Below are 20,633 nucleotides of genomic sequence, written 5' to 3'. Positions count from 1 at the left end.
TCTCATGGCCCTACAGCTGAACTAGAACTTCTACATCAGTTCTATGTCCTTCAAAAGAGGCTGTGAAAATCTTCAACACTTCATGTAATTGTGTTTTTAAACACACAGCTACAATTTCTCACGATCATTGCACCAGTAATCCTTTATCAGAATCTTTGATTAAAAACCAAATTCTTTCACTGCCAGAACAGACTCCAAAAAGTTTGTCCTCTTGCAGGTTAACGCATCATTGCCTTTAACTCTTAAATGGATTGAGATGTCGTAATCTCACCTGCATACTGAGTTAGCAGCAGATACACAAAATCATTTAATTTTTGAATGCTTGCAGGATATTAACTGCAGCATCTTAGTAATGGAACAAAGGTTAATTCACACTTGGGCTGGACTCCATCCTGGAGTAGAAAGCAGCATGACATTCATTTTAGATTAAGATGTACCTTAAGTGCAACATTAAACACATTTTCCTACCTCCACAAAGTTTAAATTAACTTAGTTTGCACCAGCCATTCCCAATTTATACTTGATTAATACCAGTCACACTGACTAGAAAATATCAAATTTTATTGAGGTAAATTTTATTTTTGGCTATTGCCATCCAGTTATCTGCATCCAAACAAGATGGTTGCAAAAAAAGGTAAGAGAGTTTCCTCACTGGCAATAATTTACATACTTGTGTTCATGACTTCCAGCACATTCCTTTAACTGAAGTATTAGAAAAGAAAATGTCAGTGAGGATGCAGAGTTAAGTACCTGCTGCTGAAGCTGGATTCCATGGCAGCTGATAAATGTACCCTGGGAGCAAAATTGAGCACTTGATAGAATTATGCTTAACAAATTTGTACCATTAAAACTGCATATAAAAAGTGATACTTATTTAAGAGGATTGAGTACAGCAATCTTTCAGTGCAATATTAACCCATTTGTATAGATTTGATAGTCATTGTATTACTATCCTATGTCTGTCTAGTTATAAATACTTGCAACAAGATATCAGCAAAATTAAAATTTGCAATTGTCTTGTAGGTTTTAAAGTTTGCCTTAGAAAAGCTAAAAATGGATTTAAATCTTCTCTAGAGCCCTGGTGCAAGTCAATGGGGAAGATTTCCTATGCACATAGCGAATCAGAAATCAGTTTAAAAATAAAAGTTTTTCATCAAGCATACATAAAAAGGATGCCTTTGTCCAATGTGTTTCAGGAAAATATTTCTAAACTAATCATCTTTCTGTTCAAAGTTCAAACGTTACCATTTCTAGTTGTAACTAGAAATGTTACATATTGTATACTAGCTCATAGCAGATCAAAATAAAAGAGCTGAGGAATCTGAACTATCCATAATGTGTATGTTACAATCATGCCAAGGAATCCTTGAAATATATTTGCAGATTTTGCATAACTTTACATTCTTGGTAACTAAGGCAACAACTAGATGATTGGACACAACTTTTTATCAAACTCTTCCCATCATGCACTAGTCCCAGGTCACTTTCCACATGGTGCAAAACAAAAATTCACACAAGACTAAATTGAAATATTATGGACTGTCTGGTCCACACTGTAGGGAAAAAAAAGTCAGCCTTTTAAGAGAAAGACAGCTTAAAACATCTGATGAAGTCAGACATGAACAGCAGCAGCCACGAGGAATCAAACATAAAATAAGTTCAACACAGTTGACATTCTTTACCTACGTTCTTGCACTTGACCAAACCGACATGCCCATTTTATATTACAATGCAAATTCTACACCACATTTATCAATTATTTCACATCAATTGGTACAAAATTGTTTAAGCTATAGAATACTTCAGCAAAACTTTGGGCCAGCAAATCTTTGTTGAAATGAACAGCTACCTTTAAAATAAAATGGACCTGTTTTATGCAGATGAGCCTCAAAAGAATAAAAAAAAGACAAAAACAGAATGCTTTAAATATTTAGATGCTATTCAGAACTCAGTTAAGCGTATACAAGTTAACCCACTGTTCCAGGCAGACTTTTAGAAGAAAAAAAACTGGAGTCAAAGAACACAAAACCCCTCAGAATAATGAGAATGTAGATCTGCCACCAGGGGGTTGGGTGACCTTATTATGGGATCGTGGACGTGGCCCTAGATGAGGTTCATGATCATCCACTGTGGGCTCCTTTGGCTTTTCTTCATCTTTTTCGCTTTCTTGTTTTTCATGTTCTGCAGCTAGAAAATTAGCCAGTTGTGATTAACATGTTAATTGCTTCCAAAAACTAACATTTACATCCAACTTGTAATATTTCATCTTGCTACTTAAAAGTGAAGGTATTATGGATACTTCATGCTCAAATTTCTCAGATTATATTTGGATATCAATTTTATTCATACCACATGCCAACTGCACCAATTAAGTTTCCCGTAATTAGCTGGCTCCAATACAAGCCTCACCTTTCAATTCTTCATCTGCTTCACTAGAGAATAAGTTTGCATCCTGTTTAAAAAAGTTAAAAGCTCATTATCACACAGCAACAAGATTACATTGTACTAATGGTTTGATTTGTTACACAGAGTAAAGAAATGGCACTCAATAGCACTTTGGATACACTTTACATAGACACTAATTTAATCTGCATCAAAACAAAAAAAGGATCCCCATTAGAAGTAGACTTGATCACTTCAAATTTAGCACTAGCTACCAATCCCACTGGCTGTACATTTGGTGACCTGGGTATTAATTTGTAAATGTAATGGTTTCTATCATCCCCAGTCTTTACTTTATATTTACTGCAAAAAGCAAGGCATCCTGAAGATATTTACAGTGTATTCTAAACTGAAAGTACCAACTGCTCATTTCAAACACTTTAAAATATGTAATGAAGTTTCAAAACGAAGTTATCATGGAGACAAGCAGTCAAGAAGGGCATGGGAAAAGAGCCCAATGGAAGGGGGGGGGGGGGGGGGGGGGTGGGGAGGAGAAAAGTCGACTTCAGGCCAACATTATTCATCTGTGCCAGCTGTAGAATGGACGACCACTCACCAGTTGGCATCTACAGTCACAGCAGACTATGTTCAATTCAGAAGAAGGTGATATACACCATGGGCACAGTCCATTATCTCCTGACATGGGGAGGGATGCCATCAAACTATCATGGATGCCTTTCAAGTGATCATATACCCAGTTCTGTAACCACCACAACTTCAATTTATAAAGGTTTACAGGATTGGCAATGTGTTTCTCTCCATAGCTCTAGATGCATCACACCCCAGAAATAACTTTTGTGCCATTAAATGCTGTAAACAAGATGCATGAAGGTGATCTATTTCTCCCCCTCTGTACATTACAAGAACGTGGCATAAATCCCTCCAACACCTGAATTTATTTATATGCAAGGGTAGAGCTAACCATGATGCAATTGTTAAAATAGACAGCCCTATAAAAAAGGTTAATATTGGTCCTTACAGTAACTCTGAACACAGCACTGCATTTATGAACTGTACCTTTGGTTTGTTTGGATGTGCACGAACTGCAGCTGGAGGAATTGGCTCCCCAAAGAGGTCACTGCTTTTTTTATCAGCATGTGATTGCGATGATGCAGGCTCTGATTCACTGAAAATACCACTGCTTTTTCCACCTAATTAAAAAGGTTGAGAGTTAGAAAGATTGAAGAATCTTTGAGTTTATTAATGTTTCATAAATTTGCTATATGTAAAAAATTCTTGCCTGAAAAGGTGGTGGATAATTTCAGTAATAACTTCCAAAAGGGACTTGAAATACTTGAAGGGGAAAAATGTATATTGCCATGGGGATAGCCCTTTCAAGGAGCCAATATAGGCACAATGGGCCAAATGGCTGGCAAGTTCAAAGGCCAAAAATTCAAAATATTCTAGTACCAAACAGACATTACTACAGTCCTCAAATTAGAAAGGGAGAAATTCAGTTCTTCAGTATAGTTAACAACCAAATTGTATCCCTCAGTGATTTATTTGTAAACATGGCAAATCTTCTGAAACCACTTTGGTACAAAACATCAGATTCCTCTCCACCCCTCACCCAGAAGCAGTATGAGGGGGGGTTAGGTGTTGTTTGGTTGGGGGGGGGGGGGGGGGTGGTGTGAGGGGGAAAGAAAGAGGGGAGGGGAATTTCCACTCAACACTTGATTGATATCTACACTTTACATTAGTTGATAATTTCCATTTACAACCTTTTTAGCAATAAATTTCAACATTTAAATAATCCTATATACAAGAGTTTACCATTTTGAAATCCTATTTCCCCTGATGCTTGCCTATACCAATTTCCATCTTCCAAGTTTGATCTCTCAAGGCACATCCCAGAAGTTCCATTACATCTAAACTGAAGATCCTATTCTAAATTTCTTGCAAGAAATCCAGATGCTAATTTCCCCTCTCCTCTTCCCTCACCCCACCCAACTCCTAAAGTGTGATGCATGTCAAGTAGATTTACCAATTGGACAGCAGTCATGTGGGGCAAAGTTTCCACCTACAATGCACTAATTGTGCCTGAGAGAGGGAGAGTCAGCTTTACTTTCATAGCATGGGTAAGCTCCAGCTCTATTGGATGCAACACAGGGAGCACACCAGAGGAAACAGGATGAATAGCAGTAAGCTACTGGAGGGCCGATTAAAAAAGGATTCGCCAATAAATTTAAAATAGTGTAGCCAATTAAAGATAAGTAGTGACGAAAAGATTAGTAGCCGTTACAAATATTTTTAGCACGCATTTCAATTTCACAAAGTTGTTTGGCAAATTTCAGTGGCTAGCAGCAAGTAGTCTGTGTTCAAGTGATTAAAATACTCCCAAATAGTCTATTTTTTTTTTATTCGTTCATGGGATGTGGGCGTCACTGGCCAGGCCAGCATTTATTGCCCATCCTTAATTGCCCTCAAGGTGGTGGTGAGCTGCCTTCTTGAACCGCTGTAGTCCATTTGGGGTAGGTATACCCACAGTGCTGTTAGGAAGGGAGTTCCAGGATTTTGACCCAGCGACAGTGAAGCAACGGCGATATAGTTCCAAGTCAGGATGGTGTTCGACTTGGAGGGGAACTAGCAGGTGGTGGTGTACCCATGTATTTGCTGCCCTTGTCCTTCTAGTTGGTAGAGGTTGTGGGTTTGGAAGGTGCTGTCTAAGGAGCCTTGGTGCGTTGCTGCAGTGCATCTTGTAGATGGTACACACTGCTGCCACTATGCGACTATGCGTCGGTGGTGGAGGGAGTGAATGTTTGTAGATGTGGTGCCAATCAAGCAGGCTGCTTTGTCCTGGATGATGTCGAGCTTCTTGAGTGTTGTTGGAGCTGCACCCATCCAGGCAACTGGAGAGTATTCCATCACACTCCTGACTGGTGCTTTGTAGATGGTGGACAGGCTTTGGGGAGTCAGGTGGTGAGTTACTCGCCTCAGGATTCCTAGCCTCTGACCTGCTCTAGTAGCCACGGTATTTATATGGCTACTCCAGTTCAGTTTCTGGTCAATGGTAGTCCCCAGGATGTTGGTAATGCCGTTGAATGTCAAGGGGAGATGGTTAGATTCTCTCTTGTTGGAGATGGTCATTGCCTGACACTTGTGTGGCGTGAATGTTACTTGCCACTTATCAGCCCAAGCCTGGATATTGTCCAGGTCTTGCTGCATTTCTACACGGACTGCTTCAGTATCTGAGGAGTCACGAATGGTGCTGAACATTGTGCAATCATCAAACATCCCCACTTCTGACCTTATGATTGAAGGAAGGTCATTGATGAAGCAGCTGAAGATGGTTGGGCCTAGGACACTACCCTGAGGAATTCCTGCAGTGATGTCCTGGAGCTCCGATGATTGATCTCCAACAACCACAACCATCTTCCTTTGTGCTAGGTATGACTCCAGCCAGCGGAGGGTTTTCCCCGATTCCCATTGATCTCAGTTTTGCTAGGGCTCCTTGATGCCATACTCGGTCAAATGCTGCCTTGATGTCACGGGCAGTCACTCTCACCTCACCTCTTGAATTCAGCACTTTTGTCCATGTTTGAACCAAGACTAACGAGGTCAGGAGCGGAGCGTCACTGAGCACGTTATTGCTAAGCAAGTGCCGCTTGATGGCACTGTTGATGTCACCTTCCATCACTTTACTGATGATTGAGAGTAGGCTAATGGGGCAGTAATTGACTGGGTCGGACTTGTCCAGCTTTTTATGTACAGGACATATCTGGGAAATTTTCCACATTGACGGGTAGATGCCAGTGTTGTAGCTGTACTGGAACAGCTTGGCTAGGGGCACGGCAAGTTCTGGAGTACAGGTCTTCAGTACTATTGCTGGAATATTGTCAGGGCCCATAGCTTTTGCAGTATCCAGTGACTTCAGTCGTTTCTTGATATCACACGGAGTGAATCGAATTGGCTGAAGTCTGGCATCTGTGATGCTGGGGACTTCAGGAGGAAGCCGAGATGGATCATCAACTCGGCACTTCTGGCTGAAGATTGTTGCAAATGCTTCAGCCTTATCTTTCGCACTGATGTGCTGGGCTCAGAATACTGCTATAAAAACTTGGGACTAAATATATTACTACAAATTGGTGGGTGCTTTTGACCGCACTCAAGGGGATACCTGCGAAGCTTAAGAAAGCTGTCCTCAATTTAACCCTTTACAACCCAGTATAATTCTGGTGAATCAGCACTCTCTCACCACCCCCACCCCCCAAACATGTTTGCATTATTAAAGATCAACGGGACCTCAGCAGTATTGACACTGGTTCTCCATTCAGCCACTCTTGACACCTGCAGACTATAGTAAGTTTTACCATGCACCATCCTGTAAATATCTGCAGACTGCTTCTACATATCTTCATAGGATCTGTACATCCAATATCACCAGTGGGCATCCATGAAATACATAGCTTGAAGATTAAGTTTCATTAAGTCGTCCTTACCTGGAGGATTGGATCTTTTTGGCAATGAAGTTTCTTCTGGAGGCCCAAAAATGTTGGACGCCATCTTATGGGGTTTGCTGGATGGCACATCAGTGGCACCAAATATGTTACTGGAACCACCACCAGGTGGTTGGAGCACTCTGCTAATTAGGAGATTTGAGATTCATTATCAAATTAGTGCTCCATTTTAGTCAGATATCATCTTTTCTACCTCTCAGTAGAGCACATCACTAGAAAACCCAGAGAAACTCAGACTTAGCAAGCTCCAGCAAATATTGTGGAAAGTCCTTCAGCACTGTATATGATGACAGATGTTTAGATATTACAGTTCAATATAATGTTCCAACAGTTACTGCAACATACAAATTAGGAGCAGAAGTAGGCCATTCAGCCCGTTGAGTCTGCTTTGCCATTCAATAAGATCATGGTTGATTTGTTTCTGTCCTCGAATTCCACACTCCCATCTACCCCCGTACTACATTTTAACAGGAAATTTTAAACTCAACATTGAAGTAGCAAGCACATACCTAGTGTCAATATTACCTTGTCATAGTATGTATGTTGGAGAGAACAGAGTTTTTAATTCTAAAAAGAGCAAAATACTACTGATACTGGAAATATGAAATAAAAGAGCAAAATACTACTGATACTGGAAATATGAAATAAAAGAAAATACTGGAAATACTCCATAGTTGTCAGCATCTGCAGAGAGGGACAGTTAACATTTCAGGTCAATGCCCTATCATCAGAAATGGGGAAAAGTTAGAAATGCAATAGGTTTTGAGCAAGGGGAGGGTGAGTAAAGAACAAAAAGGGAAAGGTCTGTTACAGGGTGGAAGAGAGTGCAAGATAAAAGATTAGATAACGGTCACAAGTTACATCATGCAGACCGAAAGGGAGTGGTAGTGGGGCAAGATACAAAAAACCCAAAAAGATTTGCCTAGAGCAGGTGTGTTGCCATCTGGAAGCAGAAAAAAAAAAGAGGAAAACCAAAACATGCAACAAAAAAGAAAAAAGGAAATAAAATGGGGGCAGATTCCAGTCTGAAAATTTTGAACTCAATGTTGAATCTAGAACTCTGTATAGTGCCTAACTGAAAGATGGGGTGTTGTTCCGCACTTACTTTGAGCTTCATTGGAACAATGCAGTAGGGCAAGGACAGAGGACTCAGCGAAAGAGCAAGGTGCAGAATTAACAGACGACCAGTATCTTGGGGGTCATGCTTGCGGACAGAATGGAGGGGTTCCACAAAATGGTCATCCAATTTGCGTTTGGACACTCTAGTGTAAAGCTGACCACACTGCAAGCAGTGAACAGTATACTAAATTGAAAGCAATACACACGTCACTGTTTCACCTGGAAGGACTGTGAGGCCTTGAACAGTGATGAGACGAGGTAAAGGGGAAGGTGTTGCATCTCCTGTGCTTGCATGGAAATGGTACCATGGGAAGGGGAAGATTGAGCAGTGGATCAGGGTGCTGGGAATGGCTGGATGGACAGGAAGATTGTTTGGGGACAGCGGAGGATGATTCGTTGAATAAGCAGGCTTGTGGGGTGGACGGAGGACAAGGGAACCCTATTGTAATTCCGGGAGGAAAGGGAATAGGGTGACAGGAGAGGTGCAGGAAATGGAACGGACATTGAGGGCCCCGTCAACCACAGTGGGTGGGAAGAATCCTCGGTTGAGGAAAAAATTATCAGAAGCACTGGTATGAAAGGTTGCAGACAGGGAAATTGGGAGAAATGAATGGAATCCTTACAGGAAGCAGGGTGTGAGGAAGTGTAGTCAAAGGTAGCTGTGGGAGTCAGTGGGCTTATAGTAAATATTAGTTGACAGCCTGCCCCCCAGAAATGGAGACATAAATCAAGAGAAAGGTGGAAATTGAAAGCAAGTTTGAAGATGTTTTCCAGTTCAGGGGGAAAACAGGAAACTGCACCAATAGTCAATATAAAATGCAAGTGCAGGGCCCACCTTACAACACCCATTTAGGACTGGAACAAGGAATGTTCCACATATCCCACAAAAAACACAGGCATACCTAGTACAAGCAGGTACCCATAGCCACACCTTTTATGTGGAAGAAGCAAGTTGAGTTGAAGGAGAAGTTGTTCAATGTGAGTGCAAGGTCATCCAGGCAAAGGAGGGCAGTGGTGGAGGATGGAGACTGGTTGGGCCTCTGTTCAAGAAAGCAGAGAGCTCTCAGACCATCCTGGTCAGGGATGGAGGTGGAGGAAGATTAGACATCCATAATGAAGGGGAGACAGTTAGGGCGAGGAAGCTGTTGAAGTGATAGATGCAAGTGGGAAGAGACTGGGCAAGGGGTGGGGGGGGGGGGGGGGCGGGGGGGGGGGAAAGTGTTGCAATAGGAAGAAATCAGTTCAGTGGGGCAGGAGCAGGCTTTTATTTTGTCTCAGGAACAACCCCCCACTGGAACAAGTATGACTGTTTTTCCACATCAAGGTCATCTTTTTGACCAGAATAAAATTGCCAATTTTGTTGAGCTTACATCCTATACAAGTTGGTATTTAATTCTAGTTGTTCTTGTATGGCCAAGAGAAAGGAACTGCAGTATCTTGAAAAAACTAATAGCAAATATATATTGAGTAATGGAATGTGCATTTGTGCTTGTAATTGTAAATGTGGCAAGTTTCTGATCTTGCTTGGGCCATCGAAATATGCTGTCATGGAGGTGAATACAGGTGGTTGGAGAAACTGGAGCAAGATTTCATAGAAGACAGAGGTTGGCAGTGGAAGGGTGCTTTTCTGAATGGAGGGATGTGACTAGTGGTGTTCCGCAGGGATCAGTGCTGGGACCTTTGCTGTTTGTAGTATATATAAATGATTTGGAGGAAAATGTAGCTGGTCTGATTAATAAGTTTGCGGACGACACAAAGGTTGGAGGCGTTGCGGATAGTGATGAGGATTGTCAGAGGATACAGCAGGATATAGATCGGTTGGAGACTTGGGCAGAGAAATGGCAGATGGAGTTTAATCCGGACAAATGTGAGGTAATGCATTTTGGAAGGTCTAATGCAGGTGGGAAGTATCCAGTAAATGGCAGAACCCTTCGGAGTATCGACAGGCAGAGAGATCTGGATGTACAGATCCACAGGTCACTGAATGTGGCAACGCAGGTGGATAAGGTAGTCAAGAAGGCATATGGCATGCTTGCCTTCATCGGTCGGGGCATAGAGTATAAAAATTGGCAAGTCATGCTGCAGTTGTACAGAACTTTAGTTAGGCCACACTTCGAATATTGTGTGCAATTCTGGTCGCCACACTACCAGAAGGACGTGGAGGCTTTGGAGAGGGTACAAAAGAGGTTTACCAGGATGTTGCCTGGTCTGGAGGGCATTAGCTATGAGGAGAGGTTGGATAAACTCGGATTGTTTTCACTGGAACGACGGAGGTGGAGGGGTGACATGATAGAGGTTTACAAAGTTATGAGCGGCATGGACAGAGTGGATAGTCAGAAGCTTTTTCCCAGGGTGGAAGAGTCAGTTACTAGGGGACATAGGTTTAAGGTGAGAGGGGCAAAGTTTAGAGGGGATGTGCGAGGCAAGTTCTTTACACAGAGGGTGGTGAGTGCCTGGAACTTGCTGCCGGGGGAGGTGGTGGAAGCAGGTACGATAACGATGTTTAAGAGGCATCTTGACAAATACATGAATAGGATAAATAGAGGGATATGGTCCCCGGAGGTGCAGAAGGTTTTAGTTTAGACAGGCATCAAGATCGGCGCAGGCTTGGAGGGCCGAATGGCCTGTTCCTGTGCTGTACTGTTCTTTGTTCACTTTCTCAGTTATACCACTTAGCATCAGAACCATTCTGAAGAGGTAATTCTTCAGGGTTAATTTGAAAGTATTTTATGATGCAATTGTCATTTAACAAGGACATTGATCCTTTCCAGTTTTCAACGTGCTCCAAAATAAAATGAAAGCCTAGAGTCTATGTAATGGATTTTTTTTTTAAAAAAACCTTTAGGGGGTATGGTAGCACTAGTTATGTTTGATATTTTATAAGCAGGGAAATTTAACAAATTGACCCATATGTGGCTTTTGATATTCAACTGGGATTGTTCAGTTGTGCCAGTTCTCTTACTGTTTTCATGTGGTCTTGAAGCAGGGACCTTTGGCGCACTAAGTGATCAGGATGCTCACTACACTACAGAAAGGGTAACGCTCAAGTGTTATATATCCAAGTACAGTGAGTAACTATGTTAGAATGGAAACACTTTAGTATCTAGTGCAGACAGGCTTGATCATGGGTTTAATGAGGAACTATTAAAGTTAGCCTTTATGCATACACAAGCTATATCCTGCCAGTCTATCAAGGAAGCAAGCTCAAGCAGGAGGAAAAAAATTCAGGAAACCCTGAACAGTCCTGTAGTGCAAGTGCTCTTTTATTTCCTGCTCACTACCCATTTCAAAATTGTTAAATGTTACTTATTACAAAGTGATAATCACAAGTGGACTTCATTAACTGAATTCAACCTGAAACAATGGAAGTTCAGAGTCCATAGTAAAAAAAAAGAGACTGGCTACTCTACAAAGTTTAATTCTAGTATAAAGTTTACCCACACAGATTAGATACACCCAGTGACCACTTTAAACTGAATTTATTTATCTATTCATTAAGTACAGAGTTGCAACTAACCTGAAGAGAAACCTTGTCATTAATTCCAGCATTAGCAACTCTTGTGTAGTACAGGCCTTAGGATACAAATGTTGGGCTTTGATAAACAAAACCTCTGATCATTTAAGTATTCACTCAACAGGCTCACAAAATTGCAACAGAGCAACCCAAGACACAAACCCAGCGTCTGCTTATCAGTTGGAGTCACTAAGCAATCCCACTCTTTACACAAAGGCTCTATAATGAACTTGCCCACTTAATTATTAGTTGTGAATTTCAGCAATGAGGAGGGTTAAAACATTTTTATGGCACCCAAGGAGAACAACTATTGAGCAGATGAAGCAACCATAGAGTATTGTCTCACAAGCAGTTACTTTTTCTTGGTAGGATTGTTGGGTAGGATAGGATAAGAACCCTGCGTGATATCTTTAACATCCACTTGAACAGATGGGATTTTTAAAATGTTTCAGTTGAAGGAAAACCCTTTCAAAAATGCAGCACTCAATTCATTCCTGCACTGGACTGTCAGCCCATTACATATGCTCAAGCTTGAATCCACAATTTTAACCCGAGAAGCCAAGCGAACATCCAAATAAGAAAACAGGCCACTGTCAGCATCTTCTAGCAGCTGACTCACAGGAGAATTGTAAAGACCTGGAATTATGTTCCACCAGAACTCCACTAGAAAGGGGACAGATGTTATAACTTATGTACAGCACAGAAACAGACCATTCAGTCCAACAGGTCCATTGCCAGGGTATGCTCCACATGTGCCTCCTCCCATTCTATTTAACATTTTATCACAATCAAACCAAATAACCAAAAAAAAAAAATCTAAAGAAGGTATCTGTAGCAAGATAAATACACAAGTCAAACCATATAAAAATATGTATTAAAAACAGGTTTGCTATAGATATTCTCTTGGGTGCACTGGCACTGGTTAATCATCTAAGACTGACAAGTGCTTTCATTCAGGTGCATTGCCCAATATCTAGTCATATTACCAAATAACTGGAGATTCAACAAAGGAACCACTTGCACTTGAAATGGATATTGTCTTTTGTACATGCACAGCTTCAATTATTTTGATGTCAGACTGAAACATTGTGAAATGAGGCTGTATAAATTGTTAAACTGCTTAATTTCATAGATGACAAAAGAATAGACAAAGCAAATTCTATTTTACTCAATCTCTTCTCAAATGTGGTTTGATTGACTGTTTTGCATAATCATTCTTTTAAGACATTTATAAAATGTTTAAAACCTCATGACTTTTAGCTTCCAGGTTGACGTTCAGTCTCATTTAAAACAAACTCAAAACACGTTTCCCCTGCTTTTGCTAATTCTGAGTGCACAACACAGAGGGGCAGAACAGGCAGTCATCTGAGGCATATTAATGAATCATTCAATGTCCTCAGTCATTCTGTCTAATGGACTGGGATAAGCAGACCCTCATTGAGTGGCACCATTTCACAAACTGGCCTGAATATTCCCTTGAATATCTGTGGCTTTTTTTTTTATTTTAAAAGTGCGAATTCAGTTTTAAAAAACACTCCAAAGTCCCTTGTGAAAAAAAATCCAAAATGTGGCATGTTATAGCAATTCAATTGTATACCCTTAAATCAGAACTTGCACGAAAGAGTTCCCCCACACCCATACATTTCTTTCTTAGGCCAGAGATCCAAACATATTAAACAAAATTTTATACGGACCCTGAGTAGTGTGGCGACAAATTGGCCATCTTCAGAATGCACATGGTAATTAAAATGACTAAGCTAAAGATGACACCAACTAACCCAAATGCTTCAAGATTACTTGAGTCATTATCAGATGACTGAGGTTCAATCTTGAATTCCACCCCTATAATGGAGCAAAACCATTTCAAAACTGCATTTCACTAGAACAGCAAAGAAAATTCAGGACTTTAGTCACATTTTAGTGTACTAATTATACCACACTAATGAATCAGTTTTTATATGTAGCATTTTTGGTATAATAGTTGTAATAGATTTTGAAGAATGTTTGAAGAACTTCAGTGACCTTCATAAGCAACCACTTTAAGCACAAAGATGACCTACAAGAGGCCTTAAGCTTACCAAAACTACATGTAAAGCACAAAACAATTTGGCTCATCAGTCTTGTCACTATGGGCTCCAACGTACACTGCTCTAAAAGAAAACCGCTTTTGAGTACTTTATTGTAAAATAGCAATTTATTACAGCAGGGTCAGTAGCTAACAAGACCACAACCTAAAATTAAAAGTTTAGCACATTTAATAAAAAACTGGCTCAACAGGACATATGAACAAGTGGTTCACTAAATAGCTCCCAACAAAAAATACAGTTTAAGCAATAAGCTTAATTGAACCCCTCCCCACTATGAAGAGAATAAATTTGGAATTCTCAGGATGACCAGATAGTGAGACTCTGGTTTGGTTGAGATATAACTGTTGTTTCAGACACTGGAGAAACACCCCTGCTCTCTGTACCTGGAGATCTTTTACAGTAACCTGACTAAACAAGCAGGGCCTCAGTTTAACATTGCATCTGAAAAATGGCAGCTTCAATAACACACCCTCAGAAGCTGACATTTTACTGCAAGACTATTATGTACCAAAATCCTGTACTGGGCTTGAACTTATGATCAGACTCAAGAGATCTGTTCCCACTAACAAATGGTACAAGGACTAGGAGACACAGATGGAATGTTTTAGGCAAAAGATGCAAGGGGAATGAGGATGAAGTTGTTTTTTTAAAAAAAAAACACAGCAGGTGGTAATGACCTGGAACTTGCTGCCAACAAGGGTCATGGAAGCAGAGATGATCAATGACTTCAAGAGGAAGCTGGATGGCCACCTGAGGGAAGGAGGCTTGCAGGGCTACAGGGATCGAGCCAGGGAGTCAGACTGACTGCATAGCTCCATGGAGAGTTGGCATGGACTCAATAGGCCAAATGGCCTCCTTCTGTGCTGTAAGTGACTATGACTCAGAGTATTTCCAATTTTAACTGCACCACCATCGGTGGCTATGCCTTCAGCTGCCTGGGTCCCAAACTCTGGAATTTCCTACCTCAATCTATACCCTCCTTTAAAAGGTGCTTCTTAAAGCATACCTCTGACCAAGCTTTTGTATATGTACCCCAATATCTCAAGTGGCTCAGTACTAAAGTTTTCTTTTTGATGCTCTTGTGGAGCAACTTAGGATGTTTTATTACAAAGGTGCTGTATAAATACATGTTATTGTTGAGTGTGCCACCACTGAGCCAAGGCCAACACTTCCCAGGTCCAAAAAGACAAGCTATTAGATACAAATATAGTGAACATGCACTGAAGTGTTACCTCTGACCTATCTCTACATCTAGAGTATACACTAACAAGAGTTTAACAGAAAATCTCGAGTCCAGAGGAAAGGGGTAATCAAGTGATCAATACTGATTGGAACATGCTTTGTCCTCGATGGACAAGTCCTGTACAAGATGGTGCATTTACCCACTAAGGCATTCAAAGAAAGGTAGGCACCTGCCCAATCTGACCTACTGTTAGTAGACTGTAAGAGGTATACCACTGTGTTCCAGAGAGAGATCCTTGCTGGAAAGTGGCTGGTTAAGGTGGAACTATTCTAGAACATGCCAATTGGTCCATTTGTCCCCTAACATGTAAAACCACAACTGCCAACAGGTTAATGAACTGTCAGCACAGAGAAAGCCAAACCGATTTCACGATTGGTATCAATTGAGGAAAAACAAATCAGTTCATTCAAAGAACCTAGTCAATCACCGTGTCACGGTATCTTAGCACAAAGGCCACATATACTCTTGCATGGTAACAGCGATAAGACGAAATGCGTTCTTGTTAGATTCAGTGAAATACAAAACCCATTCGCACCTGATCTTGCATTCTTTCTCCCCACCCTTCAAAAGACAGTCGTTTTTCTTAAGGAATAAATCGCTTACCAAATGCCAGAGATGCCAAAGAACTGAATGGGTAACGATCGCACGTGAGGCAGTTGAACGTGCAAATACAAAGGGGATAGCAGGAATGGGTTAGCTTTTAGAGAGGGCATAAAGCGAACTTCAACAATGCGACCTTCTCACAAAGTTTTGAGTCACATCTTGGGTAACTCATGGGAGGAGCAATATGTATTAAATGACGAAGCATCAATTCTACAGCCGGAAGATTGACTCAAAAGTGAAACTCAGCAGTGTATGGGGTTGGGGATGAGGTGTGCTTAATTTAGGAAGGCAAGCACTGGGCTCCAACACCAGGTTGCTAAAGGTACCGTTCCCGGTAAACTTCAGCCCGGAGAAGGTGTCGGGGCGGGAGGGCAAATCGGTGTCAGATCACAAGGCGCTCAAGCTCCGAGCGGGCACCAGGAAGTTCGCTCGCTAGCTACCGCATGGGTTAGAAAACTTGGGAGAAACTTTCTTAAGGGAGTTCAGACGGCGAGGAACAGGAAACTCCTGGCGTTAACCATGGGAACAGGGCTTCGGAGCACGACTCCCGGTGATAACCCGGGGAGGGGATCTCGGCCTCAGGAACATTCCCAAACTAAAACTAACAGGGCTCGGCCGCTCCCGCTTCAAGCAGCGGCTTGGTGATTAACCCACTCAGGCCTGGCCCAGCCCCTAACACCGGCCGCTTCCTCCTCTCACCTGGAATTGGGCTTGTCCTCCAACCCCTGAAAAGTGCTGGTCGAAGTCATGGTGAAGTCTGCCCGCTCCGCTCTCCGACTCTTCCTAACGGCTGTGCCGCTAAGAGACACTGCGCACCAATCGGCATTTAAAAAGCTGCCGTGTCCCCCCTCTTATTGGCTAATCGACATATCAATCAATCGTTTCCCGCCTCTTCACACAGCCTCTTACTTTCCTCGAAGTAGGCGGGCACCATCGCCCCGCGACCAAAAGCAAGCTCCGCCCATAGTGAATCGTGCATTCTGATTCGCCCGTGCTCACGTCAATAAACTCGGACCGCTAGCCAGTCAAAACATCGACTTGACACGTAAGGAGGAATTTAATCCCACCTCCCCACCCCAACCAGCCGAATGAACATTCTGATTGGGCAAATTCGAATCCTGTATAATTACTTTCAAAGGATCACAGTAAACAGGAGGCATTGATATGGAAGTAGCGTCAGGCACATCTTAATAGCTGAGTTATATAGGGCTCTCTCATGCCATATAATGTCAGTACCAACATTATAATAACCAACCTTTTCTATCAATCCATAATTAATATGGTAACTTATTTTTTAAAACATGGGTCCTTCACAAAAGAACGGCCCACTTGGTTTTATAATCCTTGCCAAAATGTACAAGTAATGAGGACCATGACATAAAAACAGAAAATGTGAGAAATACTCAGCAGGTCTATTATTGCAGATTTCTAGCATCCTCAGTGTTTTGTTTTTGTACTAAGAGCTTTTCTTGGAGAACAGGGGCAAAGTCCACCGCCGTAAATACACTGTAGAATTACTTATTGCGTCAGAATAAGATAGATAGCATCATTGTAGGACGTAGAAAGGAACAGAGGGATATTCCCAGGGTGAGAAAGTGGGAGGCGGCTCATGTGTAGTCTTAACACCAGCATCGATAGACCTTTATGTATTATAGTAATTATATGAAATTAAGAACAGACTCAGTTTTAGAGTTCAGATGGTTTATTCCTGATACATATGGTAAATTCCCAATTTATCTTCATGAATAGTATTAGATATTTAGGAAAATTTAAAATAAAATCCCACTGACTCCCTAACTGGAGGTGAGATTAACTAAGAGCAAGAGAAATAACTGAGATACAAAGAACAACATTTGTAGAAGAAGTTCTCGTTAGAGGTCAGATAATTCTTGGTAGTTATGTTACATTTGCCATGTCAATTTTGTTCAGCTGGTACCTGCCTCAGTGGTGAGGCAGAAGGTTGTGGGTTCACAAAATGGTTAATGGTAAGAAGGAGGGTTGGTCAGTCTTAATTCATCTACCCAGAAACAACAGCTATTAAGATAGGTGTCCAAATGCTTGGTCAGAGATAGGCTTCAAGGAGGGCCTGAGAGGTGGAGGTGTTTAGGAAGGGAATTCCAGTTATCTGGGCAATTGAAGTCAATAGAGAGGCAAAGGGAGGGGGGAGGGGGAGGGGAGGGAGAGGGGGAGGGAGAGGGAGAGGGAGAGGGAGAGGGAGAGGGAGAGGGGGAGGGAGAGGGGGAGGGAGAGGGGGAGGGAGAGGGGGAGGGAGAGGGGGAGGGAGAGGGGGAGGGGGAGGGGGAGGGGGAGGGAGAGGGGGAGGGAGAGGGGGAGGGGGAGGGGGAGGGGGAGGGGGAGGAGAATGGAGAGATGATGCACAAGAAGTTGATTTCAGAGGAAGTGAGAATTGGGTAGGGGGAGGTCTTATAGTACCAGAGTAGGTTACAGAGAGATGGGTAGTGGTGAGGCCATGGAGGAATATGGACACATGAAAGCGAATCTTACATTTGAATCATTGGGGAAAAGGAATCAAGGTAGGTCAGTGAAGAAAATAATATATGATCAGAACTTTGTCCTGAATAAAATATGGGCAGCAAAGTTTTAGATGAGCATAAGTTTATGGAGATTGGAGGATGGGACACTGGCCAAGTTTGTATTGGAATAGCTGAGGCTGTGGTTGAAAAGCCACAGCTGAGGGCTTCAGTAGCAGATGTGCTGAGGTTAGAGTGTAAATGGATGTTATGGAGGTAAAATGTGTCACGGAACGGTGTTTTTTCCTCCTCTGATTAAGACTTATTAAAAAGAGTGTACCTTTAAAAACTAAGGCACAGTGTGCCACAGCTGCACCTGTTACCTAGGCAACAGCAGGAGGGGTCACATGGTGTACTGTAACAAATTAACTGTGTAAAAAAAAGAGCTAAAACCAGTTTTGAGACACCAGTGAAGCGTGCTTGCCTCGAAAGAGAATTCTCTCAGCATAAATTCTACAATGAGCCACAGGCTGCATTAATTGCCTAAGGAGAAAAAAATCCTTTTGAAGAGAACATTCATATTGCTGGAGGTAGAAAATTTTCTTTTTCTTTACTTCCAATCTGAGGAGTCTTTGCTTCAAGATTGAATCTCTCTTAACTGTTTTCTGGAATTCACAGTAAAGCTTCGACTGAAATGTACCAATTTTAAAATCCAAACACAGACTTGTCGTTAGACCCAGTGTTGAAAGAACTGTTTGATGCCTGCTGCAGCCAAAGTATTTGAATGCCTATCAAGAAAAGACTGTTTCGTCAAATCCACATGGAGACCGAGTGGCATTTGATTATTTTTTCACTAGGATACCTCGCCCATCAGGAATGTAACCCACAAAGACTTACAACCCAATTATTTATTCTTAAACAGCTGATTTTTTAAAACATCTTTTTAAAAAAAGATTGTTAATCTTTGCCTAATTGCCTACAATTGCTCAGAAGTCACATTCAATGTTTTAGAAAGGTAAAGATTTTGCTGTCATTATATTTAACAAAAGTATATACCACTCACCTCAAATGTTGGAAGACTATTACTGGTCCAGAATGAAAGTCAATGGTTTACCATAGTCCATAAGGATAAAATTTAAGTACCGGGACAATGTTAAAACACCAGAACAATTAACAGAATGTTCTTCCTATAACGGAACAGAAAGCAGATGTAAACAGAATAAAAATGAAACAAGTAAATCTTATGTCTCCACAGTGAGAAATTACTTTCCTCTCTTCATGGAGACATAATACATACAATTAGCATAAACAGGCAATTTGGCTCAACTGGTCTATGTTGGTATTTATACTTTACATGAGCCTTTCATGTGCTTATCTCGCTTCTCCATAACTGCATCTATTATTTGCCCCAACTATTCTTTATTTGGTGGTAAGTCCCATTCTTACCACTCGGAGTTATACAGCATAGGAACAGGCCTTTTGGCCCATCGTGTCCATCAAGCACCTATTCTAATCCCATTTTCCAGCACTTGGCCCGTTGCCTTGTATGCTATGGCGTTTCAAGTGCTCATATAAATACTTCTTAAATGTTGTGAGGGTTCCTGTCTCTACCACCTCTTCAGGCAGTGTGTTCCAGGTTCCAACCACCCTCTGGGTGAAAAAAACTTTTCCTCAAATCCTGCACCTTACCTTAAATCTATGCCCCCTGGTTCTTGCCCCTGCGCTAAGGGAAAAAGTTTCTTCCTATCTAACCTATCAATGCCACTCATAATTTTGTATACCTCAATCATATCTCCCCTCAGCCTCTCTGCTCGAAGGTAAAACATCCCCAGCCTTTTCAGTCTCTCTTCATAGCTGAAATGCTCCAGCCCAGGCAACATCCTGGTGAATCTCCTCTGAACCCTCTCCAGTGCAATCACATCCTTCCTATAGTGTGGTGCCCACAACTGTACACAGTACTCCAGCTGTGGCCTATCTAGCGTTTTATACAGCTCCATCATAACCTCCCTGCTCTTATATTGTGTGCCTCTGCTAATAAAAGCAAGCATCCCATATGCCTTCCTAACCACCTTATCTACCTGTGCTGCTGCCTTCAGTGATCTATGGACAAGTACACCAAGATCCCGCTGACCCTCTGTACTTCTTAGGGTCCTACCATACATTGCATATTCCCTTGCCTTGTTAGTCCTCCCAAAATGCATCACCTCACAATTCTCACGTTTAAATTCCATTTGCCACAGCTCCGCCCATCTTACCAGCCCACCTATATCATCCTGTAATCTAAGGCTTTCCTCCTCATTATTTACGACACCAAGTTTTGTCTCATTGGAAAACTTACTGATCATATCTCCTATATCCACATCTAAATCATTAATGTACACTACAAACAGTAAGGGTCCCAGCACCGATCCCTGCGGTACACCACTGGCTTCCACTCACAAAAACAACCCTCGACCATTACCCTCTGCCACTAAGCCAATTTTGGATCCAATTTGCCACATTGCCCTGGATCCCATGGGCTCTTACCTTCTTAGCCAATCTCCCATGCAGGACCTTATCAAAAGCCTTACTGAAGTCCATGTAGACTACATCAACTGCTTTACCCTCATCTATACATTTCTTCACCACCTCAAAAAAATTCAATCAAGTTAGTCAGACACGATCTCCCCGACAAAGCTATGCTGATTATCCCTGATT

At 41.8% G+C, this 20,633-nt stretch overlaps 1 protein-coding gene across 2 annotated transcripts; it reads right to left on the bottom strand.

Moving 5' to 3' along the window:
* Positions 1-540: 540 nt before the first annotated feature.
* Positions 541-16,286, bottom strand: jpt2 (Jupiter microtubule associated homolog 2). Of its 2 annotated transcripts, none has more exons than XM_068056310.1 (5): positions 16,165-16,286; positions 6,882-7,021; positions 3,460-3,593; positions 2,410-2,452; positions 541-2,187 (listed from the first exon to the last, which is right to left on the bottom strand). In XM_068056310.1, exons 1-5 carry the CDS (start codon positions 16,212-16,214, stop codon positions 2,033-2,035), a joined length of 522 nt encoding a protein of 173 aa, XP_067912411.1. In that variant the 5' UTR covers positions 16,215-16,286; the 3' UTR covers positions 541-2,032. The 2 variants fall into 2 exon arrangements, with proteins under 2 accessions (XP_067912411.1, XP_067912410.1); XM_068056309.1 differs by having other exon boundaries at positions 6,882-7,024; positions 16,165-16,283.
* Positions 16,287-20,633: the final 4,347 nt, after the last annotated feature.

This window comes from Heterodontus francisci, chromosome 24, assembly GCF_036365525.1.
Source record: "Heterodontus francisci isolate sHetFra1 chromosome 24, sHetFra1.hap1, whole genome shotgun sequence".
In the NCBI taxonomy this organism is placed as follows: domain Eukaryota; kingdom Metazoa; phylum Chordata; class Chondrichthyes; order Heterodontiformes; family Heterodontidae; genus Heterodontus; species Heterodontus francisci.
Note: the sequence above shows the minus strand (reverse complement) of the source record. Positions and strands in the feature narration are given on the sequence as shown.